Raw genomic sequence first — 16,568 nt, 5'->3', positions numbered from 1 at the left:
ACAGTAGGAGGGGGTGGATTTCACTACTACATTCGCTCCTGTAGCCAAATTTACAACAATAAGAGCATTGTTAGCCATTGTCGTTGCCCAAAAATGGAACATACACCAAATTGATATAGACAATACTTATCCGCATGGGGACCTCAACAAAGATGTCTTCATGACTCTACCACCAAGGGTGTCTTCACAATGACCATAATAAGTCTATAAACTCAAAAAGTCCCTCTATGGACCCCGGTAAGCAGGCCGGCAGTGGAATCCAAACTTATGGCCACCGTAAAAGGCATAGGATTCATCCAGTCCGTAGCAGATCCATTGTTGCCACCCGTTTGCATAGTAAAATCGAGTCATAATTTGGTCCATTTTGTTGTCTTTATTATCATTTTAGTGTTAATTTGTGTTAAAATTCATTTTAATTCACAATTTCACACACCGTCATGTAATTTTAATATTATTCATGAGTTTTTTAATTAATTTTTACACCCTCACGAGATTGACAATTCACCCAAGCGAGTTACAGGGCAAGAACGAGGGAAAGTTACGTGAAAAGACAACAAAATGGTGGTTTTTGGACAGTTAGGGCCTAATGCAACAGATTTGCAAAAAAAAAGCGTTGCAGTTGGCTGAGGAGAAGATGCTGAATTATACTCAGAGGCATGTCTCGGCGAGACACACTTAAGTCTCGGTGAGACCTCCTGAAATTGGCCTAAAAAGGCCAATTTCAGGGGCAGGTCTCGGCGAGACATGTATAGGTCTTGGCGAGAGCTGATTCCTCCCGCAACTTTCACCGGGCGGCTCATCTTCTCAATGCAAGCCCATACTCCTCTTCTATTTGATTTCTCAAGGCCACTAAATGCATTATTTCAGTAATTTGGAGGCATTCAATCATCAAAATCAGAATTCTACCTTGATTGGAGCAAGATTTGGCCTATAAATAGAAGTAAGACACTTTTTCCATCCTTAAGCTTAGAAACTCCATTGTTGTTGTAGCCAAGCTTTGGGCATTTGTCATTACTCTTGTTTTAGTTGATTTTTGTAGTTCTTAAGTATAATTTCTTGTTTCAAAATCATTTCCTTTGAGTTTTGTAAGTTTATTTCACATTTAATCAAAAGTTTGTTCATCTTCCATTTCTTTATCTTATACTTTCAATGAGTTTCACTTCATTTCACTTTATTTCAAGTTTCATTTCCCCAATGACCACGAACTAATTCTTCCTTACTAGGGATGAGGGGAATCTTTCTATTGTTTTGAGTCAAGTTAGAAGTCGATTTGATAAACACCCGGAAATATTCGGTTTAAAAGAACTAAGAACGTAAGCTTAATCTATATTTCAGTTAATCGCTTTTTACTCACCATAGTAACAAGAGGTTAACGGAAAACTACATTCTTAGACTCGACAGCAAATCGATGTGGTTTCTAGCATTACATTGCTAGGATTTCTCATTGAACTTAATGCTTTCTTGTCGTATTTAAGTAACCATTGACCCGGTTGAGTGAATATGAGTGAAGAAATAGAATGAGGTGGTCTAAGGTCTTAACACCAAGTTTCTTTTAGAAATCACCATCTTTAGAAACACGAATTTCTCTTCGGTGTCTTATTTCAATCGATTTCATTGATTCAAACTTAGGAATTGAACCCGATTCCCTAGTGTTTTACTCCATTGCTTTAACAACAAAAGTTCTTTTTCGTAGCTATAAACAACTCTAACCTCCTCTATTCAATCGTTTAGACTTCATAAACCTGTGGATAGTTAATGCTTGTCCGGAATCCCTATGGGATCGATCTTTATACGTAAGTATATTGTATTACTTGGTACGATAGAGTGCACTTGCTCTTAAAAGCACATATATGTTTTATACGCATCATCCATCTTTGTTCACAAACAAGGGAAAAGAGATTACATCACAGTATTGGTAATATACATTGATGACGTTATTCTCGTAGGTAGCAACATGAAGACCATCCTTTCAGCTAAAAGACACATTGATGAATCTTTCAACATCAAAGACCTTGGATCTCTACACTACTTTCTCAGCTTTGAATTCACCTGCAGAAGGCTCCACATGTCACAAAGAAAATATTTGTTAGAACTATTACATGACATGGGATTAATTGACTGCAAAGCAGCCTCATCCCCAACCTTACCCAATCACAAACCCAGTCCCAACATATCCTCTCTCCTAGAAACAACACCATACATACAGTTAGTGGGTGAACTACTTTATCTCACACATACACGACCTGACATTTCTTACATTGTAAATCAACTATCCCAACATTTAAGCCAACCCACCATAGATGATCAACATCGAGCAAATCATATCTTACATTACCTTAAGGTAACTGTAGGTTTGGGCTTGTTTTTCCCGCATGCAACGATCTTCAGCTTTAGGCCTTTTCCAATTCCTAACTTGTTTCGAAACTCGTAAATCCATTACAGGCTACACCGTCTTCCTTAGATCTGCTTTGGTTTCATAGGGTCGAAGAAACAGAACACAGTTTCTCGTTCTTCTTCCGAGGCTGAATACAAGGCTATGGCTTTTACCTCTTGTGAGCTTTACTGGCTCACCACACTTCTCTAAGACTTCGATCTCCCACCAAAGACAGCTTCTCTCCATTTTTATAACAATACTTTCGCCATGTATATAGCCCAAAACCCCGTATTTCACGAACGGGTGAAGCACATAGACATTGATTGTCATGTGATTCGTGAATGGATTAGGCTGGACTCATATGTCTGATGCCAATTTCATCTACATTGCAACTAGATGATCTATTTACCAAAGCCCATCACTCCTTAGGCTTGAAGAAGCCCTATTAAGTCTAGTTTGAGGAAGCGTAATAAGATTGTAAATATACATCAAGAATAATGAAAACAAAAAGCAAGCTTTATGATACAGAAATAAGAAGAAAGCTTTGTATTTCTGGAAAGATGTTTGAAGATCGAAGAAGAAGAAATGAGAGGGCAGATGAATAGTCTCCTTGGGCGAAGTACAAAATGAAAAAAAGCAAAGCCTCCAAGCCGTTTATTCTTGTCGGCACAAACCTTTGGGCTACCAAGGGAAATTTAGTCATTCAACACAACCAGGGGCCTTTTGTCCTATTTTTTTTGGTACATTCCAGAAGCTGGACAACATGCTCAATGGTGCACCATAACCCACTCAATTACAACCACCTTTAACCAACACCATTGATCGTAAGCTCTAGAATCAAGGAGTCTGATTGCTCCAAATGTCACTCTCCCTTTAGGCAATTAATTACTTAGTGTAGCTTTATTACTTGGAGAGCAAACCTAGCATATAAATAAATATGTAAATGTTAGGCCATCTTCAATTTAATGAGAATTACAAGAATATTACTTTCTTACCTCATTCATTTTCATAAATCTCAGGATATGAACCTTATACCTCCAATAGAGAAAGTGTTTGATTTAATATGATAAAAATTGTATTCCTTACAAAAAAATTAGGCTTTTATACCCCTTAATCTTAGGGTAGAAAATACCTAATACCCCCCTCCCCCACACACACACAATTACATTGCAAACTTCCCTTAAGGCACATCGTGTGAATTAATCGTGTGGGCTGAAGTTGAGCAGAATTAGAGCTGCCCAAGAATACTTCACGATTTATTGTAATAGGGACACATCGTGTGAATTAACCCAAAAGAGGTAGAAACTTTCTAAATTTTCACATGATATATGGTTGAGGTCACATGTCATGTGGCCTTCCTTCCCACGTTTCTTGGGCGTTGTGATTGCTCACACGATGTGTTGTTTTTTCCACACGTCGTGTGTGTTGGTCCCTTGTGAGTTAGAGTTTAGTTCCAAAGGGGGGTGAATGGAACTATTGGATAAATTTAACCCTTAATTAATTTTCCTCACCATTAATTCAATAGCATAAATTAAAGGCAAGTTCGGAATCAGAGGCAATCTTTGTTTACTGCGTTATACAGATAAACGAAGTTTGATTCTGCTTCTGATCTTTCTAATCAGAGTGCAACTCAACCAGAGGAGCTTCTATTATGACTTAATGTTATACTATCTATTTTAAGCAATAGTCAGAAGCGTTACTTATATATCTTAACACAAAGCATGAAAATATCAGAAGATATAAAGTAAATGGTTTAGAGAGAAGTTACTCAGCGATTTATACTGTTTCAGCCTCTTGCATACATGCAGTCCCCATGATACCTTCTTCTGGGTTTTAATCCACTAATGGACTTGGTAACATCCGAATATTATCCTAGAGGTAAAACCATAAAAAAAGGATCAATTGGTATAAAACACCGCCGTAGGGCAGGATCTGCTGAGTCATGATGCTTTTTGTGCTTGAGATAAGACAAAAAAATGAAGTCAAGGCGGAACTGTGAACTGGCGATCCTACTCCGATACTTAAGTTACTAGAGTTTAGGAAGGTGAACACTAAGCAATTGACTACAAATTGCAGAGAAAATTTATGTACTTTTAACTAAGACATCATTATATATTAAGGGTAATTACGGAAGTGTTAGAATGTATGCTCTATCTTCTTTTGAGGAAATGTCGACCTCTAAATGTTAGATGTCCGCTGTAACGATGACAATTTACATTGTATGAAAACTGTCTCCTTTGATTCTAGACGTAGAATCAAGAACCTATTCCGAGATAATTTCAAAAATCTCTTTATTAATCCACGTGTCGTGACAGTTTATTTATTGAGACTCGATTTAATCTGAAAATTGTCCTTCGAACATGCGTACTTGCTTCCCTTAATATAGAGATGTTTACAATACCACTCTACATGTAAAACCCTCATAATTGAGGGCCTCATAATGGTTTGTTGTTGAAATTTGTATCATCCTCTTAAGTTTTTCCGTGATGAAAGAATAATTTCTAAGGTGTTGGATTGAAATGATAACCATAGTACTAGTACTACTTTTCATTTTCATAAAATAAGAATGTACTTTAGTTAAACATCATATCAATTTCTTTGGAGCATTTATATACAAAAATGAGAATGAGAATAAAACGCTATTATGGTGAATTTGAAAGTGTTGTCTTTCCTCATTTATTTGAGTTTGAAACCCAATCGATTTAAGGCAGCGCCATTAATTAGGATGTAATTACCGCCAGAAGACGCCATATGACTCAATTTATTATTACACAGAAAACATATACTTAATTCAGTGGAGAAGAAGAAAGAAAGCCATAATCAAGAGAGCAGGCAATAGTTTGATGAATTATATGGTTGATGTCATGCTTGTATTTGAATCCCAAATCTTTTAATCTCTTTGAAGATATCTCACAAGGTATGGAATTTAATCCCCCTGTTGCATACCTGATCAAATTAACCAACGATTAGATTAATTGGAATATCCATATATAATCTTAATTAGTAAGAAATAGTAGTAAATTACCTGTGGATAGGATTAGGATTAGAAATAGGATAATGTTGTTTGAGATGGTTAAGTAAGTCGGTGATCAGACAACTGCCGGAGGAGCATATAAATCTACCATGTGCCTGTGGGTGGTTCATTAGAAATAAATGGACATTGCAAATGTCTTCAATGTGGACTAATGCTATCGAACCCATTCTACTGTTCACTGCTGCTAGTATTGATAAATACTTTGAATCCCCTGCAACAACATTAACTATTTTATCCATCATTCTTTCTATATTTCTCTTCAAACAAATTAGCCTTTTTTACATGAGTAATTTAATCTATTTTAAACACCAGTCTATTCAAATTTTTCATTAAATAGAAATAAAATCTTATTTGGAAATGTAAAAGGTATCTTTGTACATTTTATACTATACGGGCCAATCCAGATTTGAAAGTTGGAAAAAGGGAAATTAATATATAAATTCACTTTTAAAAAACTATCTACAATTATGTCAAGTAGTGATTTTGAATTATATCAAACTAGTAAAATCAGTACTTCTAATATATTTTAAGGATTAAAATTTATAAATTAGAAGTATAGAATATATTTTCTAAGGTTATGATTTATGAATTGGGCTCTAGAATTTTTAAATTATGGTATAAAATCATAATATATAGAAAATAATGACATATTAAGAATTAAATTTAGTAATATGACTTAGTTGTAATTTTATACTTAATTATGATATTCATGTATTTGACCCTTTTAAAAATGTTCTATTGATCCGAACTTGTTTAAATTGATATATTAAAAATATCTTAAGTTCATATGACATATCAAAGAAAGATTTTGGATGTGTGTATCACTTTCAGTAAATTTAAGAAACTTATAAATCGTTATAAGTAGGGCTGTGCATTAAGCGGTTTGAAACCGCAAAACCGAACCGAACTGACACTATTCGGTTTTTTGATTCGGTTTTATTATTACACGGTTCGGATTCGGTGTATTAATTTGGTGAATATCGGTTTTCGGTTCGGTTTCCAATAAAAACTGAAATAACCGAACCGCACCGATTAGTTGCTACTATGTCGTTTTATACATGTATGGTTGGAAAAAAAAATTCTAATCCTTTCTAAATTTATACACACCACCTATCTAATGATAACACAACCTGCTAATTTTTAAATTTATGATTTTACAAAAAAAAAAACATTTAATATAACCATTAAATTCTAATTTAACATCTATTTACCTTAACTTTAATTTAATATAACCATTAAATTCTAATCTAACGCCTATTCACCTTAAAAAAACATTTAATATAACCATTAATTTATACTCTTACTTAGTATATGAATTAAAGCTTTGTGCTTTTTAGATTATTGGTAAAGTTTTATATTAATTCGGTTAATTCGGAAAAAACCAAACCGAACCGAAAAAAATCAGTTCGGTTCGGTTCGGTTTATGTTGTTACGTCGGTTCAGTTCGGTATAAGATTTTTAGATATTTCGGTATTCGGTTCGGTTCGGTTTTAAACCGATGCACAACCCTAGTTATAAGCAAGTGTTGGGGCATAATTTTAAAAATTCTATTTTATTTAATTTCAAAATGGGATTAACAAAATTATGATTTATTGGCTCCTAAATCATTAGTAAATAATAAAGAGAATTTTTAGGAAAGTTTTATTTTTCGAAGTAAAATTAGTTGAATCATGTTGAGCTATGTTGAATTCCTAGTTCCTTGGGTCGTTACGAATTTTGGAACTTATTATGAAGCCAAAACAAACCGGTATTGAAAGAGATGCATGCATTTTTCTAATAGCTATACATAGAGTTGCAAAAAATGTGCTTGTTTAGAAATTAATTTTTTCAACAGCCTTAACCAACTCTATATTATGCTGTGGAATCATAGTTCCCAAGATGAGGATGATGTGTTATAACAATTTCAGCCAAAATGAAGCAGTGGAAAGCCCGACTTCTAGTGGATTTGTGTCAATAGCAACAAAAACATATTTGTTTGGAAGTTGATTTTTTTAACAACCTTAACCAACTTCAATCCATATTATAAAGAGGAATCCTGGTTCTCCAAAATCAAAAAAACATGTCATAAAAATTACAGTTAAAGTGGAGTAGGGAAAGGTCATGCTTCTTACAAATTTGTGTCAACTACTATAAAAAGCTTGATTTTTTACTTAAATACTTGCAACACAGCAACAAATCAAAACCCCCAAAACCAAACTCTTTCTCCCGCTTTTATTCTTTGTTTCCCTTCTCTCAAACCTTTTTCTTACTCTAGTATGCAAGCTTCTTCATATTCCCATTCAAAGTTACCAATTTACTAATCCAAGTTTCCAGCGATTTCCATAAGTAATTCTCAAGCTTCAAGTTCGTTTTATTTTCGATTGAAATTTCATTACAAAATTGTCATATTTGAATTACATTTTTCCGCTTTTTATTCTTTCCAGTCTTGTAACAAGTTTTTCTATATAAATAAAATAAAAAATTTCAATTCCTTGAGCTAGTCTATTTTAGTCATCATTGCAAAATTTCAATTCCTTGAACAAGTTTTTCTCTTTCACAATCGCTTCTAGGTTAGAAGTCAGTTAATTAATAATTTTCAATTTTGGGAACGTGCTTCCCTAGAACACTCGCAAAATCCACAAAAGCTAAGATTGAAATTAGATGTGACTTTCACAAAAAAAAAAAAACCCACTGCTAATAGCAAGTTTCATGTCTCATTCTGTGAACGACTGGTTCTCAGATGGTATTAGGGGAAAGTTATTGTCTTATATGGAGCATGGAGACATTTTCTTTGCCATTATCTGTCATCAAGTGTGGAAATGGAGGAACGAGGAGATTTTTGATAATAAAGCTGTGCTTTTGCCTAACTTAGCTGAGTTCTTCTTGAAGAAACTCTCCTCTATTATTGATAGTTTCAAAGGTGAGTCCCTTGCCAGATCTTCCCCGAGTAGTGATGTCCACCTCGTGAGCTGGAGCAGGCCGAGAGAGGGGGTTGTGAAGCTGAATACTGATGGTTCCTGCCTCAGTAATGGTAAGATTGCTGCCGGAGGTGTTCTTAGGGATGCGGGAGGCGCCTGGCTTTCTGGGTTTACCCAGAATTTGGGTTTGAGTTCTTCCTTCTCTGCGGAGCTCTGGGGCATTCTCTCTGGGATCCAGCTGGCGATTAGGCTGGGTGTTAAGAGGCTTTCTGTGGAGTCTGATAACTTGGAGGCCATCAATATGATTTTGGGTAGTCATGCCATGGGTCTTCATAGCCGCAACCTTATTAAAGCTATTAAGAGGCTTAGCCCCTCATTTGATATCCTTGAGTTCAGCCACATTTTCCGGGAGCAGAACCGTGTTGCAGATCACTTGGCGGCGACATGCCATGAGGGGGTGTTAGGTGTTTCTACCCTTACCGTTCCCCCTATCGCTCTTTCTCCTCTTCTTTTAGAGGATAGGATTGAGGTTAGCTTTCCTAGGCTAATCCCGGTGTAGTTGCTTGTTTTGCTTTGCTTTCCTTTCCTTTTCTACCAAAAAAAAATAGCAAGTTTAGAGGAACTTTAAGTCACTTTACAAATTTTTAATGAGTCAATACATTACCTTAAACAAGTTAAGAGTAAGGCCTTGTTTGATAAAACATTTAATTACTTAAATTAAAATATTCAGCACTTATTTAATTTAAGTGCATTTGATAACGGTTGTTTCTCCACCACTTAAATTAATTAATTAAGTTAAAAATCACTTATTTTAGTAAGTCAAAATATTTAACTTAACATTTTAAGTTAAACATTGTCAATTAATATTTTTATAAAAGTTATATCATTCAATACTTTCAGCATTTAAAATTCATTACTTATTTTTTCAGTTCTTAATTTTCAGTTTTATCAAACAACACCTAAATATGATATTTTCAAAATATATTAAACTGACCAAAATGACATGATGATGTTGTGAAAATTCTATTAAGGTGAACTTGTGAATTAAATATTTTACTAAAATACCCTTACACTTTGGATAAATTATACTCATAGCTTTAGGGATGGCAACGGGTAGGGTACCCGCGGGTAGTGCCAATCCCAAACCCTTATCTTTTTATTTTTTAATTACCCGTACCCTTCTCATTACCCTAACAGGTATATGTTTTGCATCCCATACCCTTCCCATTTAATTCACGGGTACCCGTTAAGAATCAATAAATAAAATAAAAAATATTACAAATTTAACAAAGTATAAATTTAATAAATCATTTATTTAAAAAATTGAACAAATTGAACCTTAATCAATAAAAAAAAATAAAATAGTTTAGTGGTATCACTTAATGGTTAAAGAACAAAATGTTAGTATTCAAATCTCACATCTTACATCTAAAACACAATAATATTTTTTAATATATAAAATTTTTATGATTGGTAACGGGTACCGGGTACCCTGGGGGGTCTTTCCATACCCGTCCCATTACCCTAACTGATGTAGATTAAAGTCGATTGAAAGTTTTAATCGTAAACCAACAAAGAATACAATCTTCTCAAGCTTAACTTGAAGGTTGAGTTAACCCAAACAAGGTGAAACCTTGATGCTCCAATGGAGGCTGATATTTTAATTCATCAAAAGTTATGTTTCATTACAAACAATGGAGTTTATATACCCCAACAAAAGAAAAGGAAAAAGACTAAAGGCCCTTGGATAGGGTTTCTAACAAACATAGGACAAGGAGTGAGATGGGAAGGGGTAAGAAATAATGGCAACTAGTAAATATTGAGTGATGGCAAATAGTAAATAAAGAACAACAGAAATTGGTCCCCCCCTAGTAAGAACTTGGAGGAGAAGTTTACTGCTGAACGAGTACGCCCCGTGCCCCAGGATTACGCCCCGCGTGTTCGAGTCTCTGGGCTTGAGGACGCTGGACGAGGCTCTCTACGCGTGGCGTCCTCGGGACTATGCCCCGCGTAGTTGAGCTCCTGAACTTGGCCGTCATGGGGGTTTGCATCTATGCCTGGCGTCATAAGCGCACGCCCCGCGTGCTGGACCTCCTGGTGAGATTCTCGTTCGAAGTTGCTATGCGCGCCCCGCGTATGGGTTGAGGCGCCCCGCGTGGTTGAGTTGCTGAACTTTTTATCTGAAGTAGGAGCCTCGACGCCTTGCGCTTCTTCAGGCACGCCCCGCGTGCTTGGTTGGAGGTTCTTGCTTGGGCCGTCCGTCGATGGTTCCTCGTTCTTAGTATTCAGTTTCATGTGGGCGGACAAGATGCCCTCATCACTAACGGGTAATAGTTTTGATCTCATATCCGTCTCATACCCTTTTATACAGGGCACGGGTAGTCCCATTAGAGTCGGGTAGTGACGGATACCCGCGGGTAGAGTACCCGTTGCCATCCCTGCATAGCTTCTCAATTTATCTTTACTTTTGTTATGACTTTGAATTTTACACATTACTAATAGTAGGCAACTCTCTTTGTTGTAGAAATAATATTTTAAAAAACTTTAATTTTTTACCTTTTTTTTTGTTTTAAAGTTATTTATGTGTTGTTTGTATAAGAGAAGTTAAAAACAAGTTTAATTCTTGGGTTTCTTCATAAAGTAAATTTCAGTAATTTTGAGTTGATCAATAATATGTTAATAAAATGTAAATTGAAATACTATAATGTCCAATTTTATAAGGATAAAATAGAAGGGTAACGTGGGTGTAATTTACCCTTACAGTTTAAGTGAGTTGTTATTGAATTCTTTCATATGAAAATATCTTAGAAACAGAAATAAGTTGAAATCAAATTAATTTCTGGTACGAAACTAAATTCAGCAAGAGTTAAAATTGTGGAAAGAAACAAAAAAAAAAAAAAGCCTAAGCATTTTGGAGATGGACCTCTGACACTCAAGGCCCACATGCTATTATGAACTATAAAAGTTACCTGTAAGTGGGGATAAAATGACTTGGATACTTGCTGGAACACTTGAAGTGAGAAAGGAACCACCAACAGTAGTTGTTATCACTGAAACCACATCTATTCCATTCTGCTTTCCATAATCCAAAGCTGCTTCCTCTGTCACAAGCTTCGACACCACATATACCCATCCGCTGGGCTTGGGCTTGGCATTCAAGACATGAGCAATAGGATTTTGGCAGGTTTCATCGACTACTTTCCTCCATTTGCCGGAGGTGTCTTTAGCAGTTAGAGTACTGATGGATGATGTGAATACTACCTTTTTCACTTTGTATTTGGAACATGATTTCATAAGGTTTAGAGTACCCTTCTTTGCTGGCTCTATTATCTTTGACTCTACATACTCTTCATATCAAATTAAATACACTTATTAGTGCAAAAGGAATATAAAATAATACATTGAGCTTTTCAGGCCACCCATTTCAGACCACTAGCCTATTATGCTTGGATGATCAAATTTTGTTGCAGCCAATGTGAAATTTTAAATTTGAAAACAAGTGGCTTCGTGAGAGGGCTTACATGATGTGGTGATGTAGGTTTGGCAAATTGAAGGTGACAGAAGTGTTAATGATAAATTAAAATCACTAGTTTCCAAATGGTAAAGTGGGGTTGTGGTATTAATATGAATTTGTCTAAAGAAATAAAAGATTGCAATGTCAGGTTAGGTTAGAGCATTTGCGTGAAAATTCTTCTACTATAGATGTTCAGGAGTATGAGATGGTTCGAAATAAATTGCTCAATTTATTATGTGAAGAAGATCATTGGAGACAAAGAGCAAAGTTTATCTAGCTTCAGGAGGGCAATAGCAACACTCACTTTTTTCACTTGTTTGTCTCGGGTCGAGGGAAAATGAATTTTATCTCTAAGCTTTAGAATGAGGATGGTAATTGGGTTTCAGATTCAGAGGGGCTCATTATTGTAGCTAAGGCTTATTTCTCCAAGCTTATTTCTCGTAGTAACAGTGACTGGAAGCAGATGGTTTCGTTAGTCCATCCTAGAGTTTCAACTGGGGACAATGAGAGTTTTTTGGATCCTTTACTAAGGATGAGTTTAGGAAAACTTTATATGAGATGCATCCGTATAAATCTCCTGGCCATGATGGGTTCAATCTGGAATTTTTTTAGAAGTTCTATGTTCTTTTAGAGTTTCGACCGGGGACAATGAGGGTCTTCTTGGATTGTTTACTAATGATGAGTTTAGGAAAACTTTATATTAGATGCATCCGGATAAATCTCCTGGCCCTTATGGGTTCAATCTAGAATTTTTTTTAGAAGTTCTAGGATTTTTTTTTTATCTATTTCAAAAGCAAATCAAGCTACTTTGATTAGAGCGGTGGGACATATGATTCCCATCTTTTTTATAAGTGTGTTTCTGCTTCCTATTTATACGGCTGATGAATTTGAATTTGAAAAGATGTTGAATTCTTTTTGGTTGGGAAATAAGAAGTCGGGGAACAAAGTTTGAATTGGCTATCTTGGCTAAGCTGTCTATTTCCAAACATTTTGGCAGGGTTAGATTTCCAAAATTTTACTACTTTTAGTTTAGCAATAATGGGAAAGCATGGTTGGAAGCTTGTTACAAATTATAATTCTCTCGTTAGTCATGTTTTTAAAGTTAAATACTACGGTAAAAGAGACTTCACGAATGCTCGATTAGGTCATTCACCTAGTTACATTTGGAGAAGTATCTGGTGTTCTCATATGTTGCCGAAAGAAGGGTATATGTGGAATTGGAAATGGTACCGCTATTCATGTTTGGAAAGATCTGTGGCTTCGTGATAATAATCAACTTCGTGTTCAAACTCATACGATCTCTGGGTTGGAAGTGCTAAAAGTTTGTGATCTTTTTATTCCTAACTCTTTTGATTGGTATATTGAGCTTATGGAAGTGCTATTTTTGCCGAGGGATATACAAGAGATGTTGTGATACGTTGGGAATATGGGGTGGATAGAGTTGTTTGGTATGTTAACCCATCTGGTACCTATACAGTCAAAAGTGTTTATAAACTTGTCGTTTCTTTGGTTGCTACGGAACAATATCACGTTCAAGGAGAGTGAGAATCTATTTAGAGAACTGAAGTCCCTTATAAAGTTCGCATCTTCTCATGGAAGCTTGCCCATAATTGTTTTCCTACTAGAATCAACCTTCTTGGAAAAGGATTTATGCTTGATAGCCTTTATGTGCATTGTAATGGGGATATTGAAGACCTTGGAACTTATTTATTGAATGTCCTATCGCTCGAGAGGTTTGGTATTTGATTGGTCTTACAAATTTAGTGGATGGTGTGGCTCGGAAAGCAAACAACTTCGTGCAATTCTTCTTTTCCTTACTCAATCTGTCTAACGTAAACTCTGGCATATTCTTGATTTTGTTGTGAGGTCTTTGGAGATTTCGTATTAACAAATTCTGGAATCATATCTCCACATCATTGTAACAGATCAAATTCGTGACCATGGATACACTATGTTCTTCGTTATGAGCAAAACAAATTTGACAGCGGCACTTCTCTACCCAATAAATTACGGGTTGTCAAGCTTGGCATCCTCCTCCTTCGTCATTTTACAAATGCAATACTGACGCTGTATTTTTTTCAACGTCTGCTGAAGTGAGTCTTGAGGCTATTCTCCGTGATGCCCAAGGAGGTTTCACTGTCGCTCGGTCGACAATCCTTCCAAGTTGGGTACCAACATATTATTTTTTTTAGACCGACGCTAAAATTGTTGTTGATGCTATTTATTCTAGTAATGAAGATCAGTCGGAGTTCGTTGACTTGGTTGATTGGTATCGGCCCTTGCTTCTTCTAAATGACTCTTACTTAGTCAAATTCGTTCAGAGACAAGCTAATGAGATGACTTATGCTATTACTCAGCCGGTTTGTTTATATTCTTATCCTATGTTTTTATCTAATATTCCAAGTTTTTTTACTAATGTAATGTAATGTAACGTTCTTACCCGATTGAAGCGTATTAATAACAATAAACATATTAAAATAACAAAAAATCAATTGTTTACTCTATATTGAGTTAACTCATTTTATTTGTATTTTGGAATAAGGGCAACCATAGTGAGAAAGTTATATCATAGGATGTGTATCTCTAATCAATCGAATAAGAAGTTGTGAGAAAGTTCTGTAATTATAATTAATGGAGGGTATAATATGTAAAAGCAACCAAAAGTTAGTAGAAAGTGTAGATGTTAGTTTGATGAATTACCAAAGTCGGGATTATCGATGGTAGAGAATTCCATAGAAGCTGCAACATGAAAAACTCCATGGCACCCCTTCACTGCCTCATCAAAACTACCTTCTTCTTCCAGATCAGCTTTGAACACTCTCAATTTCTTGCCTCCGTCCCACAATGATAACAGCTGCGACCATTTTTCTGATCATTTTTTCAAATCAAAATCATCATCTCAAACTTATTAACTAATTCAAACTTAACACCTAAAAATTAAATAACAAATCAATACTAGTTAATTAATGGCTTTGTTAGGCAATTACAACGTTTGGGATAAAATTAGAAATTTGAACCATTTTTGGATGTTTTAACGGTCAAAACATCTGACTATCTGAAGGTAGTGTTTGGTGAGAATGATTTGATTTTTTTTTTTTTCATACCTTCAAATTAGCTACATTTTTTAAAGGATTTTTTTTTTATCTGGAATTGCTACCATCTACACAAATAAAATTGTTTTGTTATTTTACTAAAAAATAAACTAATAACATGATAAAAATGTTCATCTAACGTAAATATAAATTAAACAAATTTCTTAATCTCGCATTTAGGATCATAGTTCCTCCATAAATATTTTTGGATGTTGAATGTAGTTCAACACAAAAAGTTCAACATATGAGTACTAATGAAATGATAAAAGTCCATAACAACGTTATTAGTAAACGACCATCTTTAAAACATTTATTTTACTTGTATGAACAAATGTATGTTTATTAGTTTTTCTTTAACAAATAGAAAGGACCTAATATATCAAGACATCAAGACGCCCCTGAACTTGTTACAAAAATTTGATCATCCTTAAACTTATAAAAAGTCTCATTGACACCTTAACTTGCTTAAAATAATATATTGGCTATTTGAATTGGTTTAAAATGGGCTCTTGGCTATTTATGCTCCTTGAATTTGTCTACATTCAATTTGTAAAAAAATTAAAAATATAAAAGTTTAATTCGTGATTTTAAGTCTTTCAAACAAATTAACATCTTTACGTGATGTTCTTATAGATTTATGGACTGACGGCATTTTAATCACGTTTAGAAACTAATAAAACATCGTATAAATTCAAAGAGTCAATAAAAAGTGTAGATGTTTAAAGTCGCGAATGTACATCTTAATTAACAGCTAAGCTAAATTAGCAAACAAGTTAAATCCTAGGCTATATGAAATAGTGTAGGAATGGAAGAAGAAAAAGAAGACAAACCAGGATTTCTGATAGTGGCATGAACAGTATAACCATTTTGAAGGAGAAGCTTCACTAAGCATGATCCTATATACCCATTTGCACCGGTCACACAATATACTTGTTCTCCATTTCCATATTTCTCCATTTTCTTCTTCTTCTTCTTCTGAGGAAAGAGGAACAAACAAGACTCCTCTTTTAATTTAATTATATACAAGAAGAGGATTACCATAAAAATTGTAAACTTTGCAGTTGCTCAAATTGTTAATAGACAAGTGGATATTGGTGTCACTCCCAAATTAAACCACATGTATGTATGTATCTTCTTCATAAGGCTTCCGTGAATATCCTCACCTATCTAATGCTGACAATTCCTATTCATTTTTAATTCATTAGCAACGTGGGTGACTTTATTATACTATAGACCTCGAATTTAGCTCCTCATCAATAAAAAAATTTGTCTAACCAATCTCAGAACCCCAATTAATTAACTATCGAAATTGGCTTACTCTTTACTTTCATATCTACATTCATTGCATTAATAACTACTTTTCTTATCATCTGGATTCATTGCATTAAATTTTCTTGGCTTTTGGCTTTTTGACACAGTCAAGTTAGGTTTGCAGCAAGTAATTCTATGATACCCGATTATTACTTGGACTTGCACTCGGTGGAGAACACAAAATTGTTTTGTTAGGAGGCCAGGGGTTTCCAATTCCATTTTACATTTTTTTTTGAACCAAATTTGTCAAACAGACAATTTTAGGGTAGCCATTTTGCATTTCAAATCATCAATTTGTTGAAGACAAGGAGTTAGGAATCATCACTGGTTCAGAGAAACAGCCCTG

The 16,568-nt window shown here is 34.9% G+C and overlaps 1 protein-coding gene across 2 annotated transcripts; it reads right to left on the bottom strand.

The window, feature by feature from the left end:
* Positions 1–4,958: 4,958 nt before the first annotated feature.
* LOC136218977 (putative anthocyanidin reductase) lies at positions 4,959–16,106 on the bottom strand. Of its 2 annotated transcripts, XM_066006163.1 has the most exons (5): positions 15,742–16,101; positions 14,520–14,687; positions 11,275–11,652; positions 5,400–5,619; positions 4,959–5,320 (listed from the first exon to the last, which is right to left on the bottom strand). In XM_066006163.1, the coding sequence occupies exons 1-5, from the start codon at positions 15,950–15,952 to the stop codon at positions 5,161–5,163; spliced, it is 1,137 nt and encodes a 378-aa protein (XP_065862235.1). In that variant the 5' UTR covers positions 15,953–16,101; the 3' UTR covers positions 4,959–5,160. The 2 variants fall into 2 exon arrangements, with proteins under 2 accessions (XP_065862235.1, XP_065862234.1); XM_066006162.1 differs by lacking the exons at positions 4,959–5,320; positions 5,400–5,619 and adding an exon at positions 9,933–10,743 and having other exon boundaries at positions 15,742–16,106.
* Positions 16,107–16,568: the final 462 nt, after the last annotated feature.

Source organism: Euphorbia lathyris, chromosome 2, assembly GCF_963576675.1.
Source record: "Euphorbia lathyris chromosome 2, ddEupLath1.1, whole genome shotgun sequence".
Classification (NCBI taxonomy): Eukaryota; Viridiplantae; Streptophyta; class Magnoliopsida; order Malpighiales; family Euphorbiaceae; genus Euphorbia; species Euphorbia lathyris.
This window is presented reverse-complemented; position numbering and strand designations above follow the sequence as displayed.

Excerpts from the sequence above, each read along its gene's own strand:
- LOC136218977 (XM_066006162.1), bottom strand. The coding sequence starts at position 15,952 with ATGGTAATCCTCTTCTTGTATATAATTAAATTAAAAGAGGAGTCTTGT. Across the intron at positions 11,653-14,519 it reads CATCGATAATCCCGACTTTG|AGTATGTAGAGTCAAAGATA; the intron begins GTAATTCATCAA and ends TTTGATATGAAG. Across the intron at positions 10,744-11,274 it reads CATTTTATCCCCACTTACAG|GGATGGCAACGGGTACTCTA; the intron begins GTAACTTTTATA and ends GAAGCTATGCAG.